Source organism: Impatiens glandulifera, chromosome 4, assembly GCF_907164915.1.
Source record: "Impatiens glandulifera chromosome 4, dImpGla2.1, whole genome shotgun sequence".
NCBI lineage: Eukaryota > Viridiplantae > Streptophyta > Magnoliopsida > Ericales > Balsaminaceae > Impatiens > Impatiens glandulifera.
The window spans coordinates 12,414,724-12,437,066 of NC_061865.1; the positions used below are offsets into that span (position 1 = coordinate 12,414,724).

At 31.6% G+C, this 22,343-nt stretch overlaps 2 protein-coding genes across 3 annotated transcripts; one reads left to right on the forward strand and one right to left on the reverse strand.

Moving 5' to 3' along the window:
- The first annotated feature begins 6,085 nt into the window (after positions 1-6,085).
- Positions 6,086-17,605, forward strand: LOC124933651 (protein GRIP). 2 transcript variants are annotated; one of them, XM_047474085.1, is made up of 22 exons: positions 6,086-6,330; positions 7,524-8,061; positions 8,260-8,375; positions 9,224-9,393; positions 10,253-10,346; positions 10,736-10,822; positions 10,927-11,007; positions 11,281-11,406; positions 12,707-12,815; positions 12,900-12,979; positions 13,090-13,218; positions 13,319-13,419; positions 14,436-14,569; positions 14,686-14,786; positions 14,860-14,979; positions 15,102-15,129; positions 15,225-15,292; positions 15,531-15,602; positions 15,682-15,729; positions 16,168-16,273; positions 16,462-16,520; positions 17,184-17,605. In XM_047474085.1, the coding sequence occupies exons 2-22, from the start codon at positions 7,596-7,598 to the stop codon at positions 17,298-17,300; spliced, it is 2,412 nt and encodes an 803-aa protein (XP_047330041.1). In that variant the 5' UTR covers positions 6,086-6,330; positions 7,524-7,595; the 3' UTR covers positions 17,301-17,605. The 2 variants fall into 2 exon arrangements, with proteins under 2 accessions (XP_047330041.1, XP_047330042.1); XM_047474086.1 differs by having other exon boundaries at positions 7,537-8,061.
- A 1,248-nt stretch (positions 17,606-18,853) lies between these two features.
- LOC124934317 (probable serine/threonine-protein kinase PIX13) lies at positions 18,854-22,034 on the reverse strand. The gene is made up of 6 exons (XM_047474831.1): positions 21,779-22,034; positions 21,393-21,685; positions 20,128-20,269; positions 19,901-20,049; positions 19,679-19,802; positions 18,854-19,443 (listed from the first exon to the last, which is right to left on the reverse strand). Exons 1-6 carry the CDS (start codon positions 21,870-21,872, stop codon positions 19,136-19,138), a joined length of 1,110 nt encoding a protein of 369 aa, XP_047330787.1. The 5' UTR covers positions 21,873-22,034; the 3' UTR covers positions 18,854-19,135.
- Positions 22,035-22,343: the final 309 nt, after the last annotated feature.

Consider the following 22,343-nt stretch of genomic DNA (forward strand, 5'->3'; position numbering starts at 1 on the left):
CTCTTAAACATTTTTCCCAAAAAAAAAACTCTTAAACATTACACCAATTATGATTTTTGATTTTTTAATAATTTTATGTATGAATATATAATTGATATAACTAACAATTATATTTATGGAGTTATATATATATATATATATATATATATATATATATATATATATATATATATATATAATTATGAGAAAATATATAAAAAAAATTAAATTATATAAACGAATTTAAAAGATTATTAGTTTAGTTGTTTAAAATGTTGAAGTTACATAGTTAGAAATGTCATAAATCAATTTTGAAATTAAATTTAAAATATAAATGATTAATATCTTAATTGGTTAAAATGTTAATTTATTTATTTATATTTTTATATTATAAATTAACTTTAAAATATTTAATTTAATGAAATCAAGTAAAAATCACTAATATAATAATATTTTTTTATTAAATAAATACATATAAAAAAATATATAAATAATAATGATTTAAAATAAAATTTATTAACTCTCAACTATTAATAGACAATAATTAATTAGAAAAACTAAAATCTTCTAATAATATTCATCGAAAAATATAATAATAATATTTAATATTAAACAAGTTAAATGTTATTAAAATAAAACTTATAAACTTTAATGAAATTTTAAATTGGTTTATACCTACAAAATTTATTTATTAATAAGAATATAAATATATATATATATTTAAATTTAAATAAGTTTTTTTTTAAAATTAAATTTAAATAAGTTAACACCATAGGAAAAAATTAAAAAACAAAATTTTACATATTTCATATGACTTTTTCACTATTAGAGGGTGTCATATTTTTCTTTCCACCATTCAAATTTGAGTTGATGCTGTATTTGTTTGATGCGACATCTTATTTAGTCGGATCGAATTTTATTTTGAATTTTTGTAATCTAAATAATTCATCAAATCTTCGGTGGATCGTTTGTTGTTCATATCCTCGAATTGTGTTGGTGATACTTTCTTGAGTCCGTGTTCGTCTCCTTTTTAGCAACAAAAGAGATTAAGTTACTAGATTTTGAGTTGTTTTTCATTTTCCAATAAATAGTAACTAAATAAGATCTTTTAATCGGAGACCCTCTTACATGTATCCTCCCATTATTTCTACGAAATTCTCATTTTTTTGACCATATATGTAGATGACCAGTCACTTGGCACCATTTCCGACGTTTTTTTTTTATTTTCACACATCTTTCGAAGGAAACCGTGATGGAATCCTTTAGAGGGACGCATAATAAATGTAGCTAGTTTTGAAATTAGGAGAGTCGACCTGAGAAAACTTGTCGTCGGTCTCCAAGTCAATCGAAACATGGTAAGAACATCTATGAGGAGATCCCCTCTCTCCTCCTCTTTGACGAAAAGTCATCTATTTTTTATCCAAATAATTTGATTAGATGTGAGACAAAAATAATCTTCCACTTTAGTCTCATTTTTACTAAAGATTTCGAAAAGAGTCTTGACAATTTTTTGGTGGAGTATCACATATCATTCTAGAAATCGATTTTTTACCATTATCCATTGTAAAAATGAGAAGGGTGAAGTGTGTCCCATGTTTTAGTAATACAATCCTATATGCTTTTACCCATAATTTTTTTCTCAAAAAGAGATACCATTTGTTATCTCGAAGTCTGTATTTAACGATGATTACTTTTTCTTTTATAGGTTTGCATTGTCGTTGAAAAATCTCCGCCATCATTTACATATGAGCAAAGTGTTAAAAATAAGAGGAAGTCCTTGATTCCAATTTCGCCACAACAATGTCAAGCTTCGTTGTGTCTCATCTCACTAAGTTTAGAAGAGTTGGAGATGTCCCAAACAAATTCCTAATGATTGTGCCCATTATGTTGGTCACCGATGTAGGGGTAGAGAAGAGTGACATAATGAATGTAGGGATTGTGGCGAGGGAGTATTGATGAGGACTAATATGTCGCCTTTAGAGAGAAGTTTGCTCTTCTAAAGAGCCAACCTGATTCCCATTTTCTCAATGATATAATTCCAAATTTCCTTGCAACTGAATTTGGCACTAAGAGGGAAGCTGGAATACTTCGTTGAGAGAGAACTGATTCTAAACCCTAGAATATCAACAAATAACTGAGTGTTAAGAACTTTACTAATTAAAAAAAGTTCAGACTTTTCTCTATTAATTTTTAACCCTAAGCATGTCTCGAAATGAATAAGAATATATTCCTAAGAGAATGAAGGTTTTCCGTTGTATACTAAGTAAGATAAATAGTGTCATCAACAAAAAGTAAGTGAGATATGTAGTTAAGTATTCTCGTCATTCCCATATTAATCACCATTAAAATATTAGCGTTGATGGTTCTCTCAAATAACTTTGAAAAACCTTCCAAAACCAAAGTGAAAATTAAGGGTGATAAATGCTCACCTTGTCTAAGCCCCCTCGAGCTCTTGAAAATTCTAGACATTGTGCCGTTGATAAAAATTGAGAACATATGTTCAGTAACACAAGTTTTGATCCACTTTCTTTATTTCATTCTAAAACTCATTTTTTGAGGAAAGAATAAAGAAAATCTCAACTAACGCGATCGAAAGTTTTTTCAATATCAAGTTTTACAAAGACACGTCCCCTTACTTCTAGTAATAAAGTCAATGCACTCATTTACAATAAGAGACGCGTCGATGATCTGTCTATCATGTACGGACACCATCTAGTTAGGAGAAATGAGTTATAGAAAAAGAACTTTGAGTTTATTAGATAAAGTTTTTGCATATATTTTATAAAAGCTCGTCACGGGGCTAATAAATCTAAAGTATTTGAGTTTCGTACCCCCTTGAATCTTCCTAACGAGGACAATAAATCTAGAATTTAGATGTTTCTCAAAAGAAACCGTATAATGAAAATGTTTGAACGAGCTCAAGTAATCATTCCTCATAAATTTCCAAGACTCCTTAATGAAAATAATTGTATATCCATCTAGTGGAGCAAGTGCTTTGTCTCCGTCACAAATTGTAATTGAAAATTGAGTTTTTCCTTAAGGCATCTGATCTTTGGGTTATTGGGATAAAACCCAGGTTTTATCCCAAACCCCAACAATCTCATCACAACTCACATCAATCATTTTATTAATTAAAATACCAAAACTACCCTTTAATTAAATTTAATATTATTTTTATTAATTACCTTAAATAAAAATTAAAACCCCATATAAATCTAACTATAACATATCATATTATTTATCATAACATTTAAATTTTAAATAATTCAAATAAATAAATAATTATACTAAAAAATAAAATTTATATATTTATCTAAAAAATTGATCGGTTGAGTTGAAGGAACTTAAAGGCTGAGTAAATGGAAAGATCAGAGGAGAAAGATCAAATGGATAATTGATAATGAGATCAAATGGAATCAATAGAACTGATAATTGATTTGGGTTAGAGAGAGAATCTGAATTCTCTGACCTTTGATAATGTATCAGTAGAAATGAGATTTGAGAAGAAGGGAGAGGATAAGATAAGATAGAAATAATTAAATAATTAGAAGGGTAAAACTGGAAGAAAAAAAACCTAGATTTTTACCTAATTTGGTCAAACATGGGTTTTTTAGAAGAAACCCAGACATTACCCAGATAACCCAAAGATCAAACGAGGCCTAAGGGTGAATCTTCTAGAGGTTTCAACTTCAGTAAAATCTCATTCTTTTTCTAACTTGTGTTATCAATAACTTGTGAAACGTTAGTAATGTTATGATGAAAGAGCCAAAGTTGACTCGCCTACATTTTTTAATGATTTTTTTTTTAGATTTTTAAGTTTAAAAGAAATGATAAACGATAGTCTCCCCACAATTAGTGTGTGATCTACCCACCACTTCCCTACATCCGACACAAAATTATGATCCGAGAGAAGAGTGTTTTCAAATTTGAAAGGTGGTTTAGGTTGTGAGATTTGACCACAATTTATGAAAAGGGATGTGTGATCGGAAATGTGTCTCGTTCTAGCATATTAGCTTGTTGGGTGGTAAAGGTTCTCTCATTCTAAGTTGTAAAGAAATATATCGATATGAGGCATACTTCCAGTGTTACTATCGCTTTTCCTTGTAAACTTGGCACCCTCGAGAATATGGTCAATCATAAGCGAGTCATCAATGAACGTGTTAAATAAGTTAATCTCTTTTGTGAAACTCCTTGAGTTTTTTTTTTGCTTGACACCCTAATTAGGTTGAAATTGCCACAAAAATATCAAGGTATGGGCCATTATTTTGTATATCATATAACTCATCGATAAAAATAGACTTTTTGTTATAGTCGATCGGGCCATAAACAACACCAAATGCAAATGTTCCCTTTGGTGAAACACTTGAACTTAATGGATACTGAAAATGCCCAAAAAATAGTTTCTCCTGTTTAAAAAAGACTCGTGTTCCAAATAACAACGATTCCGCCTGAATGTCCATTAACATTCAGATTCACCCATTAAATGTTTTTCTTTCTAATTAAACTAGTAAGGAGACTTTCTTCAAGATTCGAGACCATTGTTTCTTGGAGGGCAATAATGTCACAATTACAAGAGTTAATGAAAGACAAAATAAAACTTCTTTTTCAGGGTTATTCAAACCCTTCAAATTCTATGAGATTATATTGTTTAACATAAAAAACATTGGGTTCATTGAAGTTCCGAAATCACCATTTCAGGTGATGCTTGGACGGTAACGATCATGTCAGTTGCCTCTATAGGATAACATCTTCAAATTCCCTTTCAGATTCGTCGACGGTGCTTTTATGAGAATTGTTAGCATCGGGTGTGTCACCTTCACTAGACTAGTTACTTTTAAACTTTTATTTAGTTAAATATATTAAAACATATAATATAGAGTAGTCTAAGTTGTTTATAAGATATATAGGTATATTTTGTCTAGTCGAATCAGGTTTCAAAATAAAAAATTTCACAAATTGCAAAATACCACAATGAAGTGAGTTTTTATGATGAATTGTTGTATTAATATTCGTCATAATTGTCAAATTAAGCCTCCTTATTATGGTCCATTGATATTTGAAAGTTATTCTTTCAAATTTCACAGTTTGGAACACATTATTGTTAAAATTATACAAAATAAAATTTTGTTTTAACGGTTTCAATCATCGTTAATTTATTATTTACATAAAATTTATAAATAAATAAAACATCAATGTCACTAATTTAACTACCGAAGTTTAGCGAATTTCCAAGCCTTTATTACAGAAACTAGCATGTAGCTCATGCATTTGCATGAGTAAAGATATAAAATCGAGAAAAAAAAATTTACGGTTAAAATGTGAAAATATTTTTAATTTACTCTCACATATATGTCCAAATTAATCATAGCTCTCGACCCGACAATCCGGACACTTTGAAAATTAAGCATCATTATATATATATATATATATATATATATATATATATATATATATATATTAGTTAGTTAAAAAGTTGAACTTATATTGTTAAAACGTCCCGCGTTAATCAAATTTGGTTTTGAATTTAAAATATAAAATTTTATTAACCTAGTTGGTTAAAGGGTTATACTTATTTTGTTAGGTTGTAAGTTCGAAACATACTTATAACATTTTTATTTTTATTTTTAATCGTTTTAAGTTTATAGGCGGGTTAACCCACAATCCGACTCAAATATTCATTTACTCTCACATATATATCCAAATTAACAGAACTCTCACCTGACAATCATTAATTATATATATATTAATTAAATTAGTGATATTAATATTTTATTTTATTTATTTATTATAAATAGCATATAATAATAAGTTAAGACTTTAAAATTATTAAGACAAAATCTTTTTTATATATAATTTTATTAATTTTTTATATATAACCGATTTGACACTCCCCACTAATATTCTATATTTTTTTAAATTATAAGGTAGTTAAAATGAAATGTTTGATTTTCATTGAAAACTAAATAAATTAACATAGTTAATTAGGTTAAAAGAAAATTGTTCATCTTTTATTTGTGAGAAGAACAAATGTATTTTTTTGAGGTAAGGTAAGTGAATTAATTCATCTGTAAAGACAAACCAACTTTTAACGGCCGAAGGGTCAAGGCATATGCTAAACTCCGGTAGCTATAGCCTATAGTTTACAGTGCCGAGTCATGTGAAAACGGGATTGAGCATTGCCGGGGTTTGTGAAATCACAGCTGGATCATTTCTCCCCCTTCTGGATCTCACTTTCTTCTTCTCTCGGTCAAATTTCCGTCTACACTTCAGTTTTTCGACTAGCTAGGTTTTGTGTTTCATCAATTATTTCAGCCGGGTTTTGTAGATCTTCCACCCGTGGGCCAGCATAAGGTGGGTTGTTCTTGTTCCTCCTCAAAGGTTTAATCTTCAATCCTAAGGAATTAATACGATTCCGTAACTATAAATACACATGACAAGCGTTTCCAATAAGCTTTTGTTAACGGATCGTTCTAATAGCTTGCGTTTTGATGGCTGAAGTTTCTGGATCTGTTTTTGTTCTAATTGGGTACTCTGCTAGGAAGAGAATTAGTAACTGATTGAATTGGAATACGAAGTTGGTTGCTTTTTGTTTTTGCTAAAGAAGCTTGTAGTTGCAGATTACGCTTTAGACTGTTTCTATTGGTGCAGTAGAATCAGAATTAAGCTCGTTTTGAGATCTTATGACTGGGTTATGTGATTTTCACAAGCTAGGGATCTTGAATTATTTTACTGATTTGTTGTATGGTTATGAACCAAAGTTTAACCATGTTGTCACTGCTTATTATTTTCTCATGCCCATCTTCATATTGGTATCCAAAACCTCGTGTATGGATTTACAAATGACAATATTTGAGAGTTATGGCTTTCATCTTCTCTCAACCCATAAAAATACGATAATATGAACTCAATGGAATGTTACTGCTTAGTTTTTGAGCTTTGAATCACTAGAGACAGTAACTTCTAACGATTTTACGGCGTTTTTTTACTGAAGAAAGGGATTCATATCTTCTAGTTCTATGTAGTTTCTTATGCTGAAGTTAAGAGAGAGTAGTTCTTCCCTTTCTCAATAGTTTTCTACGCCAGTGTTTACTTGGTCATATAATGCTATAGTGATTTTACTTTTTGTTCATCATGTTCATCCCCGTTGTTTACTCCTTGAATAGCTGTCTTGTCCAGGTGATGCAAATAGTTAGGTGACAGCTTCAGGTACAAACCCTAGCTTTCATCTTCTCTCAACCCATAACAATATGATAATATGAACTCAATGGAATATTGAGCTCACTAATTTTCCCCTTACTGCTTAGTTTTTGAGCTTTGAATCACCAGAGCCAATAACTTCTAACGATTTTACACGGCGGTTTTTATACTGAAGAGAGGGATTCATATCTTCTAGTTCTATGTAGTTTGTTATGCTGAAGTTAAGAGAGAGTAGTTCTTCCCTTTCTAAATAGTTTTCTATGCCAGTGTTTACTTGGTCATATAATGTTATAGTGATTTTACTTTTTGTTCATCATGTTCATCCCCGTTGTTTACTCTTTGAATAGCTGTCTTGTCCAGGTGATGCAAATAGTTAGGTGACAGCTTCAGGGACAAACCCTAGCTAGCTTAGTGCAACAATGCAGCCAGAGCAGATTGATGGAAGTAGAGAGCTGGAAAATGTGGAAGGTTCCATACAGCCTGAGAAAGAGTTGGCTGTCTCAAATGATAAGAATAAACAAAATCATCCCAAAGAGAATGGGTTGCATGATAACAACCAGTATGCGGGTTATACACAAGAAAAACTTGCAGAAATGATGATAGAACTCAGTCTCCAGAATGAGTATATGAAGTCTCAATTTGAGTGCTTGAAAAACCTTCCTTCCGCAACTGGTATATCCAACCAGCAAGATGGTTTGATTGAACGAGAAGGTATGTCAGGTGAAGATGTAAAAGAGCTCCAACAGAAGATAGAACTATTGAGTAGTGAACTTTTGGAAGAAAAACAAACACGGTCTGCAGCAGAGGAGGCTTTAAAGCATCTCAGGGCTGAATTTTCAGAGGCTGATGCAAAAGCCCAAAACCTTGCTGCAAAACTGACTGAAGGTTAGATTTGAGTTGAATCTTCGCAACCATCAACTAATTAAACTGCATAGTTTTGTTACAGAATAATAATATTTAAAATCCTTGGAGATTTTATATTTCCTTTTTGTTGGTGTTGATAGGAACATCATGAACACTTTTATTTTTGAAATGTTATTTCTATTTCACTTAAGATTTTGTGGCATTGCTTTCATTTAATAGCTCAACAAAAAATGGACGAAGAAATAAAAGAGCGTGATGAGAAATACTCAGAGCTCGACTCCAAGTTCACTAGGCTTCACAAGCGAGCAAAACAGCGCATTCAAGATACTCAGAAGGTAATTTGTGTTTTGATCTGTTGGCTGGTTTATACTCTCTTTTTTCAAATTAACCTTTTCATAAGTCTCTGTCTGCTTGCAAGTTTTGAGTATTGAATGCTTAAGTATTTTTTTTCCCGTGTAACCCTTTTAGCTAGTTGCACTTAGAAAGACTTAGGATCTTACAGATAAAGTGGAGCTTCCAGTTCTTTTATGGTCATTGGACAATCTGTTCAGAGTTACACTCTTCAAATATAATCCTTTTAGCTAGTTGCACTTAGAAATGCAAGTGGTGATTGTTCTCTTTTCATCCTTTGGCTCTTATTGAGCTGAATCTGTTACTCACAGCTACATCCTTACGCTAGCTGGGAGATTTGTATATTAGTTGTCTAAGAACCATCCCAACTTTAAGATGGTGGCATAAAGAGTCTCAGATTCATCTTTTGTCCACAAAACCCATTGTCTGGAAAACATCCTTCAGTGAAACAATAATTAATGCTTTTGTAGAGGTAGTCAGGTATTGAAACCAAATATGTTGAGAATTATTGACCTAAGGAAAATATTTGAATGGTGCTGATGTTGTCTCTAAGTCTTAATATAATGATCATTTTTTAAGAAAAAGTAATGTTGCTGACTTCAATTAGTCTGAGGTGTATCCAGGAGCTGAATTGAGCGTAAAAGTGAACATATTTTTCCAAGTTATTCATATCTGAACTTGTGTTGCTTTCATTTTATTTGCTCCTCGGTGATGTGCTCTTATTATGTATATGTTCATTTTGAGTTGTGCTAGTTGCATCTTTTTAGATATTAATTTATTACATTTCTTAATGGCGGTCATTATATAACAACAATGATTATCCACAATACAGGAAAAAGATGACCTCGAAGTCCAGTATCGTGAAATTAAGGAGAAAGCTGAGCAAGCATCCTCCCAGCAATCTGCATTGCAGCAAGACTTGGAACGCACTCGGCAACAAGCGAAAGAAGCATTGAAAGCCATGGATACGGATAGACAACAACTACGAAGTGCAAATAACAAGTATTGAATCCCAATAACTGCAATTACAATTCTTTATGCTCTTGATAACTGATTTCTACAATTGATCAGTCAAATCCTTGTTATTTGATGCTCTTCTTTTGGAATGATTATCTTAGTTACTCTCTTTTCCATTACATGATTCTCCTTCTAGAGATGAATAATATATTCCAAAACTAATATGTATCATACAGAATCATATATCCAAGTTGTCATATCTGCTACCATGGGATGAACTGGGTGATTCACTTTAACACTGAAACCTTTATGCTTGCGAAGTCACTGGGTCAATAATAGTTCATGAACACGATAATCATAATACTGACATCTTCACCTGCTCGAATTTCTTTTCTAGTTTCATCAGCACCTTTACATTAAATGACCCTTTTTGTTTGGTGTATAAACTGATATTCGTTTGGCACACAAAATTAGTAATTGGTTGGAGGGATGACGCACAATTTGGGATTGCAGATAGCTTTTTGATGTGGCAAGAATATATTCAAATAGGTTTTTTGTTAGTTCACCAAGTCTTTAGGGTTAAATGATTGTATAATCGTTTAATTGATTATGAAGTTTATAGAATTGTTTTGCTGGTTCCTTCTCCTCAGCTACATATTGATCTTTTATTTTTAAAGGGTTGGTATTAAAAGAAACATTGCTATACCTTTTCTCATAAAAAAAGAAGCATGGCTAAGTGTGCAATTCCGAAACAAATACCCAATATACAAATTTAGTTGATCAAAACAACATATGCAGTAAGATCCAAAAAGAAAACATCATTGGAATCAGAATGCTTGGCTGAACATTCTTCTTTCTCTGAACTTGATTTTATCACTAGTTTCTAAAATTTAACCATTTACAGACTCCGCGATGAGATCCAAGAATTGCGCCACTCCCTAGAACCTAAAGAACACGCTTTTGAGGCATTGCAACAATCTCTTTTAGAGAAGGAGCAGGTAAAATATGTCAACATTCCTTGGAAATAGTATGCCTATTTAAATGCTTAAATGTTTTGCTTATTTCTCCCTCAGGTCAATTTAGCTTTTCAGTAGCTTTATATCTTCTCCATAAGAATTCTATAACCCTGCCTTTAATGTATATAAGCCTCTAATTTCCTTCATTATAGAAATCTCCACCACTAGGAAAATGCTCTTCAAGTTGAGAGAAGTATCTGCGACCATTTTTCTCATATCCAAAATTCTCCTGAAATTTTTTAACTAGTGTAGTGGTTGGAAGCCTTATCTTAAATAGGATATCAGGGCTAATATTGTGGACAAACACAGTGCAGTGCACATGAAGATAACAAAGTAACGTTTGACTGGATCTGTGTGTCACTTATCCACAGATGTTGGAGGACTTACAGGGATTACTACAAGCATCAGACATGAAAAGGCATTCTTCTCTAGCTGAGCTATCTGCTAAGCATCAGAAGGTAATTTTTGTGTATCATCTTATATGAAGCTTTCCCTTTCAGGTATTCATGTACCTAATTCTTCTGAGAAGGATACACTTTTACCTTTCTTTCTTTTGCTTCAGCAACTGGAGAGTTTGGACGCCCAAATAGGTGATGCATTGACAGATAGAAGTAAAGCAACTGAAACAATAACCTACTTGCAGGTAAGCAATGGAATTTAGTAAGGTCTTCTGTTTGATGGTGAAGATCAATGAAAAAGACTAGTGTGATTATAAGCTTGTAAATGAATGAATAACTACTACTCTATCATACTTTCTAATTAAAATACGTTGCATAGGTCATCTACTTCATGCATAGCTTGGTTTAGTCTTGTTATTGTTGTTTGTGAACTTTGATTGTTTTGTAGTTGATGTGAGCTGGATGCTCTAGAAATCTCAGATGATTGCTTAAAAACATGATTGAATATGTCCTTCCAGGGCACACTTGCTGAAAAGGAGTCTAAGATTGCAGAGATGGAAGCAGCTTCAAGCGGTGAAATGGCAAGGCTTAGGGCTGCTATTGAGACTCTAAAGGGAGAGATTGTTTACCAGAAAAATGAGCATGTATGTTAAACTCTTTGGTAGATTTCATTTTATTACTCTATCCAGAATTTGTTCTATCAGGAAACCTTTTTTTTTTGTTTCTGGTTAGGTGAGTTTTGTTACAAAGAACTCCTAGATTATAATTTAAGGCTATGTTTGATTAGGATGAAATTGGAATTGAGAGCCTAATTCAATTACATTGTTTGTTGGGTCACTTAAAAAATAAAAAATAGAATTGTGTAGAAATTTGAAAAGAAAGGATTTTTCATATATAGAAAGGAAACTATTACAAAGGATGCATTAAGAAGAGTAGAGAAAAGTTAGAATAGATAGATTTGATGAGTATATATGATAATATTGGAAGTTTGGAACCCTCCACCAATGGCTACACTGACCATTGGTCAAAGCAGCGAAAGACTATCAACTTGTGGCTCAAGATTGAAATTCATGCTCTGATTATACCATGTAGAAATTTGAAGAGAAGAGTTTTTTCATATATTGGAATGATTCAACTATTACAAAGGAGACTACTAATTATAGGCAAAATAAACAACTACCTAAATAAATATAAATGAACATTTGTTGGGAAAACACAAAGTTTGTATCCACTTTCTTGGAAAGGCAAATCATCCTCCAACCACTTGGAGTAAATGTTTTTTGGTAAGGTAAAGGAACTTTATGAATAAGCCTTCGACAATTCAACAACCTGTAATTACAACTCCAATGAAATTAAAATATATATAATCTCTTAAGTTTAAATTCATCCATTCCCTTTGGAATTACAATTTAGGATTTCTCCGATAATAAGAATTGAATTGTAATTTAATTCCAATTCTTATATAATTAGAATTAAAATTCTAATTCCAATTACATCAATCCAAACATAGCCTAAGACTAGTTCCCATCAGTCTGGCAAAGTACATGGTTGTTTGGGTTATGGATCAAATCCAATTTCTTGTTTCTAGATTTAACTTTGTTCTTTGTCCTCTAACACATCATTCTATCGTCTAACAGTCTTTTCACGGGCTCTGACTACTTATAATATATTCTAAAAAGGAACTTAACTAAAGCAAATTCTTTTCATAATAGAGTTTACTATAGAACTTGGAACAAACCGTCTCTAATTAGGGATGACCTCCTCAGGATATGACATTTGCTATATTTGTCTTTGTTTGTTGAACCTCACAAATTTCCATACAAATGAAATACCTAATAACAATGATTATATGAAATCTATTTGCTTAGACTTAGCAACTATGTTGATCAGCTTCAGTCTATGTGCCCACTCATCTAACTAAATATTATCCTTTTATTGATTTAGTTGAAAGAAAAGGAAAACTGGGAAACTGCATTCCAGGCCTTGAAAACAAAGCTGGAAGTTTCTGAGAGTAATTGTATGAGAGCTCAAATTGAAGTCGCCAAAATGAGAAGTACCTCTGACCCCTTCTTGGCTAAGTAATTTTGTGGTAAGTTAACTGGATAGGGATGAGATCTCACACATCTACTAATCGCAGGTCAGCTGGATTTGGAATTATCTGTGCAGAGTCAGCAACTAAGTGCAAAAGATGCTGAACTTATGTCTGCAAATGAGGAGGTAACGGTTCCTTTCTTCTAAGAGGTAGCATGGTTTTAAGGGCCATTAACTGTCCTGCTATCTTTATAAAAATAGTTCTACGTTTTGACTACTCCTTGTAACGTTTTCAGATTAACCGCCTAGAAAATGAATTTGCCTCGTACAAAATTAGAGCTCATACACTCCTGCAGAAGAAGGATGCAGAGGTAGCATCTGCAAGAGACAATGAACAGCTTAAAGCACAGGAAGAATCCCTTAAGGTCCATCCCAGTACTTGTGCTTTAACAAATGAGTTTCATTGATTCACAAGTAAATTAAAATAACACATATTGATTTATTTCTGCTCCCTTTTGATTTTAGGAAGCTGAAAAAGAAATGATATCCATATCCGCAGAGAGAGATAAAGCCCTTCAGGATCTTCAAGCTGCTGTTGCTAATCACCAGAATGAACTTGCTGTCAGGTACTTACTTTTGAAACCATATTATGGATTTTTCTAAAACATCTATGTTCACATTGCTTCCTTTTTCCAAGCTTCTTCAATATTCTTTTGCTGTTGTATTTATTTAGGGAAATTATCTATTGTCTTTTTCTCAGTTAAGTGTTCTACTAAATGTATGTCGCTTCTGTGATATTTCTTTGGATGGAATCATTCGTCTCATGATGCTCATATATTCAGTTTGAGATTGAGGGAGTGTTCACCAAAGTCTCTCACTACACAAACACCAGTTCCTTTTTGGTCGTAACACTTAAGGCGGTGTTTGATAACACAACTTATCATTTAGTCTAAATGATTAAGTGCTTATTTAATTAAATTAATTGATTAATTGTTATTTAAAATCACTTGATTATTTTTCAGCTAAACAAATTGGCTTAATTGGGTAACTTATGAATGTGTCGCATGTTATTTATATTCCACAAGGTCATGGGCCATTTGATGTAATTACTTGTGTCCTTTTGAGTTTGCTATTGTAGGCCCTCTAAGACTATTAGACTGTGAGTATGTAAGAGGTAGAGAATAGACATATCCTTAGGGAAAAAAGTAATAGAAATAGTCAGATATGAAAGAAGATGAAATCAACTCTACCCCCTCCCCCTTTCATCTAGGTCTCACCTCCTCTTGAATAATTGTTTTCTCTTCTTTATCTTGTTACAAAATGACTTAACTCGGTAATAGAGTAAGAGTGTACAAATGAAAATTTTAACCCTTGGACTAATCAAATTACATTATTATAAGGGTAAAATAGCAAGTTATTTCCCGACATTAGTTCCACATTTGATTAAATCAACTTACATACCAAGTACATAAAATTTAGATATTTTCATTTAGCTTATCCAAACATTTATTTTTCAGATTCTTAACTTATTCGACACTTAAAGTTCAATATTTAGGATTAACGCTTAATTTTTAGTTTGATCAAACACACTTAGAAATATAATCTGGTCAACATTTTTACCTTCTTTAATTGTTCATCTCAGAGATGCAACTCTTGCCAGTGTAGAGGAGAAAATAAGGGAGATGGAAATGAAGCTAACTTCTGCAAGTGCTCGACATGAATCAGAGAGAAAAACTTGGGAACTAAACCTTAAAACCATCGAGGAAACCTGGCAATGTACATAGCAATGCTAGCTTTATTTTTGCTGCTTCTTGATTCTTTTCCTTCTTTCCAAAGTGATTACAAATAGTATTTTAGCCTCATATAAGATTATATGCTGATGATAATCACAGTGAGATATGAATCTTCAAAAGCACAACAAAATCAAGTTTCTCCTAGTCCAGACACATCAAAAGAGCTGGGACACATCAAAATGCAGTACAAAATGCTGAAGGTACCTGTGATTATCACCTTTCCTTTATTATGTTTGTTAGAACACTTCTTTTGTTAAACAGTTTCATTTCTAGGAGGAGCACGATACACTGCGAGATCTGGCTGATAAAATGATTGAAGAGAAGGATAAAGAGATTTCCAAACTTATAGATGATAGCAAGAAGCTTCAGAGATTGCTCGATACCAGACCAACGGTATTTATACTGTGCACCTTCTCTGAAGCAACTTCTAGGCTTGGCCTAAATATTCTGAAAATAACTGAATAGCTTTCCTTGTTTCCTATACTTGGACTGATATTTTCATAATTTTTTCCCAGGCTGAGGAAAACGATGGTTACACCACAGGTAAGAAAGTTTTGCCCATAATATCTTGTTCAAATCAGCGCCAAAGGTTAAAAATTTCCCTGGCTGAGTTGATTCCACAATTTTTCATATATCAGAAGTCTCCGGTTTCCAGAAACAGGAGAATTCATATTCAAGCACATCAGCTGCAGAACAGCAAATTCTGGTATCATAACATGAAAATTCCATGTTTTCTTATTTCCCTTCTGATGGTTATATCGTAGCTTCTTTAAAAAAAATGTTGTTTCAAGTAGAATACTTGTAAAAATAGGTAGCTGCAAGGAGTCTTATTTAGAAGACTCTCTATGTCTACAACAACCTTTTGTTCCAAAAATGAAAAAAATAATTGTAAAAATGGGAGGATCAGATCATAATGTGGTTTAATTTGTTATCCTGAGTTTCAGATTTTGGCAAGGCAACAAGCTCAAAGAGAGGAAGAACTGACACAGACAAATCGGCATATACTTGTACTTCAAGTAAGCGTTACATATTTTAAATCATGCTAACTTTCGAAGGAAAGGTACTCATGCAGAATTATGGATAATGTTTAACTAGGAAGAAATAGAAGAACTTGAACGTGAAAACCGTCTCCACCGGCAGCAGGTAAGTGTATTTTTTATGTTGATAAAATTATGTTTTTCAAAAATTGAAATGATCTAAAAATATAATTTGATCGCAATGGAGAAAAATAATTGTATCCCAAACAAAGCAAAAATTACACTATAATTTGGAATTTGTATACAAAATGAAGCAACAAAAATCAAAGAAACAATGAGATAGTGATTATGATAAAATACTAGTTTCAAAATAGGCTCAGAAAATCATTATCATAAAGAAATTTATAACAAGGAGGATACAACAGTCTCATAATCCTCAACATGTATATTCTGACTATAGCTATCGAAACATTTAACTTGTCTTTTCTCAAAAATAAAAATAAAAATCCACTTGTCATTTCCTATGCTGTGTCCTTAGGAATATATTTCTTCATAAAAGAGGTAATGTATGAAGTGTTAATTGTTTCAAACATGCCGAGTACAGGAAGCTATGCTGAAGGAACAGTTTCGGGAGATGGAAAGATCAACAAAAAGGGAAGGGGTAGATCTAACATATCTTAAAAATGTTATCTTAAAGCTACTTGAAACAGGTTTGACATCCTCATTGATTATTGACTGATGGATCCCTACCTCCTTTCCTAGTCCCCCAGTTTTTAACTGTTTTTGTGAACTATGGTTTGTTATAATACAAGTGGTCGTTTTAAAAAAAATAAATAGATTTTGATCTTTTACAACCTTTTAGATGGATTTTTCTACAAAATTAGCTTTCTTTGAACAGGAGAAGTAGAGGCTCTACTACCTGTGATCGGAATGCTGCTTCAGTTCAGTCCACAAGAGGTGAATTTTCTTTTTATCTTTCAACAATGATGCAGATATACAATAGAATCCCCATATTCCAGTTTCTTCATTCTGGTCATCATCATCCATATTAGGTGATAGATATGACATTTCTTGATTATGAGAGGTCATTTTTGTCAACCCTTCTAATTTCAAAGAGAAGTCCAGTATTTGTCATAAAATTCTAACATATTAGGGTAACTCAAGTGGAAAGAGTCTTACTTAAGAGACCAAAGAATTCAGATTCAATTCCCAATAAAACCCCCTTAAGTTGAAGCGAGGGACATGACTTTGAGGGGTCGTGCTAGACTCCTACAAAAAAATCATAAAATTCCATAGTTCTTGCCTTAGAGTCAATTTGTGTAGTGTTTGATAATACAACTTATCACTTAATTTGAATGATCAAGTACTTATTGAATTAAGTTTATTTGACAATTGTCACTTAATATCAGAAATAGGCTATAAATTTCGACTTAGTTTGGTACTCTATAAATTAATTAACTCGGTAGTCTAAATTTCGACTCAGTTTGTTCACTTAATATTACCCAAAATACAATTTTCACTTTGACAATTAATCAACTAATCAGGCACTTCAAGTTCAATATTCACTTTTTCAGTTTATTATTTGCATTTGGTTGACATTAAGATAACATTGTGGTGCAGATTCAAAAGTGTCAACAAGAATACCGGTCTCTAACAACAGAAGTCCCACAAAGCCCAGCAAACGATGGTTCAGGATCAGGCACACTCTCCCTCTTCTCTAAATTCTCATTTTCTTGACGAAAAACAGTGTTAAAACTCAACAAGGCTGTTGCGGTTATTCTAGAAGAATTTCCTGAACAAGGTTTCCGCATGCCAAAAAATGTATCACCTATATTAGAAAGTAAATTTTGTCATTTAAGTAAAGCCAGTTCTGCATTGTTTTTACCCTTCTCTTATATTTTGATTCTTTGTCCCATTCCATTGGCCATGAAACAAGGAACCTTGAAGTTAAGTCATGTTAATGATAAGAAATGATACCATTTTATGTTTTACAGTTATATACTCTATTTTTCTTTTTCTTTTCTTTTTTTGTCTTTTGGGCAGATTTTGCGGGTTTATTTTGATTTGCCTTCTTTTTAATCACAAGGATTATGCAATTAGCTTGTTTGTAAGTGATATTTTTTATTCACTTAGAACGCCCTAAATTGAAGTATTGAAGTATGAACTAATTTCTTAAATTAAAAATAAAAAATTATGTTGATTTTGCTTATGCTAGTGGTGGTTTTACTAGTAGATCAAAACTCAATTTCTATTATAGAAACAATTTTTTTCTTCTAAAACTTATATAGTCAAGACTTGGAAGAATAAATGTAATCAAATTCAAATATAATAGTGGATTGCAATAAATTATAAAGCAATAATTTGAAATGAGTTTAATCTTCAAAAGGATTTAAAATTAATTGTTACAAATTATTTTTTGGTAAATTTGAGCATTGTTAGGTTGGTTTGTTTTAATAATTTTAATACATTTTGTTGATTTTTTATTTAAATTTTATTTTATAAATTCTTCTTTATGAAGGTGAAATATATTGTATTTGACCTAAAAAAAATTGACTTTTTTAATATTATATATACATATATTTATTGCTTTGTAATTCAATTCATTCAACCACTCATAATATTTGTTTATTGAATTGTATCATAGTTTTTTTTTTTCTATTTCAAAATAACTTCTACCAATATTTTTCTTCCATAAAAAGTCCAATAGTCAGCTAAATGAACCATATGAGAAATTGGATGGTATTCTTCAAATTTCAACTCCATTTCATAGAATCAATCATTTTGATAACTTTTCAAATTTTATTTTATTTTATTTTATTAATATTTAAATATATAGGAAGTTAACATGATACCAGGATCCGATTTAGGATGAGTGTCTAGTTAAGTAGCCTCCGATTTAGGATGAATGTCTAGTTAAGTAGCCTCGCCTAGGAATTAGGATCCCACCTCCTCGCACACTTACAAAAATTGCTTTATATAAAATTTGAACTCATTTGTTTTTAAAGCATTTAACTAACTAAATTATTATTATTATTATTACTAATTTATATAAAAAATTATTATATATTTTCAATATAACATATAAGTTAAATATAAAAAAATAAAAATGTTTGTTTTCTCAACCCGCGTTCCTCCCATAGTTCATTTCACAAATTGCTAAATATGTATATATAAGAAAAAAAAACAGGATATAAAAATAATTAATATATGATAATTCTAATTTAAATTGAGAAAAATTCATTAACCACTTTAAATCCAAGTATTACAAAATAAGGTCAACAAAAATAGGGTACAAAACAAAGAGCAATCTTGATTTGCACTTAAAAACAATTACTTTACAACATAAACAAATCTATGACTTGTGACTGTAAATTGTAGTAGATCACAACAGACCAATCCATTACAACTTGTATAAATTTCTAAAAAAATCATCAATCGGAGGAACTATAGAACGAAAAAAGAGTGATACAAAAATTCACTCAACACGATTAAAGATTCGGGAGGATGTTATAATCGACGAGCTGAATTAGTAGTCTCATCTAATCTCAAGATCTTTTTATTTTTATTTTTTCTCATACCGCTCTTATTTGTTCCAAGGCCTCGACAACTTCTTTCATGGAAGGTCTCTTTCGTGGATCAGTCTCGAGACATTGTAAGATAAGTTTAGCAACCTGTGAAGCGTCCCTAGTACGATATTGACCTTGGATTCCCGGGTCAATTATTGATTTCAATTTCTTTGTGCTTCCTAAAGAGGGTCGTAACCATTCCACCAAATTTTTTTGTCCATTGGGACGTCTATTGTCGATTGCACGATTACCCGTCAATATCTCCAATAGCACGACTCCAAATCCGTATACATCACTCTTTACGTACAAATGGCCTGAAGAAAATTGAGATTATATTACAAATGAGAATGAAGTGAACAATAGAGTAACTTATAACAAGCAATGTCATTACTTAATTTGTATTCTTTTTGTTGGGTATATGGGATTTCTCCTCAATTTTTGAGATCTTTATCAAAATGTATCATTTCAAAAGTTAACTAAGTAATAAAATGAAGCTAGTTTAATTTAGTTTTATTGAAAAAAACTAACATATTGCTCGTTATTATGCACCTGTTGCAATGTATTCCGGAGCGGCGTAACCACTCGTGCCCATCACCCGAGTACTGACATGAGAAGCTCCTCCCGACGGTCCCAATTTGGCTAACCCAAAATCCGATATCTTTGCATTATAGTCCTGAAACAGTCGACACGAAAGTCACATGTAAAAAACAAACAAATTTAAAATGGACAATGGAAAAGGAAAGAAAAGAAAAGAAAAAGATCAATTCTTACCTCATCAAGCAATATATTAGAAGCTTTGAAGTCTCTATAAATGATCTTTTCATCTAAACCATGCAAGAAACCGAGACCCCTAGCCGCACCAATGGCTATATTGAGCCGTGTGTCCCACGATAAAGGCTCGATAGACAAACTATTTCCTCCTGTCCGAATCAACCAATTTATCAACGGTTTGATATAATATTTGTTTATTGTATACGATTTAATGAATAGTTTCTTACGAATTCTTCGAAAGAGGTGATTTTCCAAACTTCCTTTAACGACGAATTCATAGACGAGCAAAAGCTCTTTATCTTCCCAACAATATCCCAAAAGTTTCACCAAGTTTGGATGAGAAAGCCTTCCCAAAATGTTCACTTCAGACTGCAATCACATGTTTAATCTTAAATAACAACCCAAAATACACTTATTTTCTTGAAAATTTATTTAAGACCATAGTGTCAATTTATCTAAATACATTAACTTTCAGTATTATACCAAACAATGTTATTTGAAAATAACTTACTAGCTATTCAAAGGGTTTGTCCAGTTTAGATTTTAAATTCCATCTTCATCAATGCTATCAATAGTTGACTATTTAAATCAACAATCAAAATATGAAAATAATATTTATTTCTTTATAAAGATCATTATTTAATTATACATTCATACTACTTTTTTATCCAAATAACTCAGTCAATTTTTTTCTAAAGAAACTCAATCAATTATCTAATATCTTAATTCATCAACTAAATATCAAAATAATTCAATTAACTAAACACCCAAATATATTTATATTTTCTACCCCACCAAAGTAATCCGGTAGTTAGAGTCGGCTTAAGAGATAAAAAATATCACGGGTTCAAATCCATCTGAAAGCACTTTAAATTTAAGCAGATGTAATGCTAATTCTTCTTTAATTTCAAAAAATAAACAACTTTTTTTCTTTCAAAAAACTCAACATCAAAAAAGCTATAATATATACAAACTAAGGCTTCTCATGGTTGGTTATGCAATATCTTGTCCAGTTTTATACACTCTTAGTATATCAAAATCTAATGTATTTTCCCCAAATAATTGATTTTTCCATAACTAAAACTGAAATAAAATTAACTCACTAAAATAGTTGAAGGAATAATAGTAATAATAATGTCTAAGAGAGGCTGGAGACTCATAAACAAAAACTATATTTTAAGGTTAATTATCAGCATTACATTGAAATATCATGACTATAGAGTTCAATGCTACCTTTCTTCATTCATTCATAAATGATTGGCTAATGATTATCCAAATAACCCATTTAATACAATTTGAGCTTGTTTGATATGTTTTTTTCATGGAACAAGATTTTCAAATCAAAACCCAAATAATCAAATTTCTTCATCATGAAACAAAGATTTTCATGAACCATAACCTTAATGAATGAAAGAAAAATTTAGCAGAAGATTAATAATGGCAAAGTAGGGGGGGGGGGGGGGGGGGGATAAAGATAAGAAAAGTGATTAACCTCCCATTCACGAAAACCTTGAGTGCTCTGTTGATTCAATTTCTTAATGGCAACCATGATTCCAGTTCCAAACTTAGAAGAAGGTAAAAGAGTATATTGATCCAACCATCCTTTATAAACTGTCCCAAACCCACCAATTCCAAGTGTACTATCTGATCTGAAATTCTTAGTGGCATTTATCATATCAGCAAAACTATAAACTTTCAACTGCCGAATTTCTTCATTCATTGGGTTATGGTCCCCATTATTACTAGTATTAGTACTCTCACCATTTGATACTCCTCCTCCTCCTCCTAACACACACACACACACACAAACACACAATCATCATCAAAAACAGACAAAACCCACTTGAGATTTCCAAACATAATCCAAGATTATCTAACCTGAAGTGTATGCTGATGCTCTGGTTGTTGTATTTTCGCTGGTATTGATCAGATCCGTCACAATAGTTTGAGAATGACAAAGCCAATTTCCCATTCTTCTGTCTGAAACCAAGATCTAGAAGAAGAAGAAATGGAAGAAGATGAAAGATCTTCTTCTCCTAAATTTATCTTATGGGAAACAGAAACAGAAACAAAAACATGCTTTTGTAAAACTGTGAAAAGTCTTCATTTTCGTGTCTCCACCAATACAGAGTTAGCACACCAAACCGGTCTTAACTCTATATATATTCCTCCGGAAGAGGAATATGCAAAAATCAATACATTCCTGTCCTCTAAATAAATAAATAAATAATAATAATAATAACTTATAAATAATTGTTGAGTTGTAATTGATTTTTTTTTTTTTATGGTCCGGTTATAATATGATAATATATATATATTTTTGGGTTAAAATATGTTATAAGATGATGATGAGAAAAAGGTCAAATTAAATGGTCAACAAATTAAAAAAAATTAAATGATTTATATGTCAATATGATTCGAAGTTTCATTGTAACTACACCGG

Bases quoted from the DNA above. Each gene is read 5' to 3' on its own strand.
- LOC124933651 (XM_047474085.1), top strand. From the start codon at position 7,596: ATGCAGCCAGAGCAGATTGATGGAAGTAGAGAGCTGGAAAATGTGGAA. The intron at 8,062-8,259 runs GTTAGATTTGAG...TTCATTTAATAG, and splicing joins TGCTGCAAAACTGACTGAAG to CTCAACAAAAAATGGACGAA. The intron at 15,730-16,167 runs GTAAGTGTATTT...TGCCGAGTACAG, and splicing joins ACCGTCTCCACCGGCAGCAG to GAAGCTATGCTGAAGGAACA.
- LOC124934317 (XM_047474831.1), bottom strand. From the start codon at position 21,872: ATGGGAAATTGGCTTTGTCATTCTCAAACTATTGTGACGGATCTGATC. The intron at 20,050-20,127 runs GTAAGAAACTAT...TGATTCGGACAG, and splicing joins TCACCTCTTTCGAAGAATTC to GAGGAAATAGTTTGTCTATC. The intron at 19,444-19,678 runs GTGCATAATAAC...AATTTTCTTCAG, and splicing joins TCCGGAATACATTGCAACAG to GCCATTTGTACGTAAAGAGT.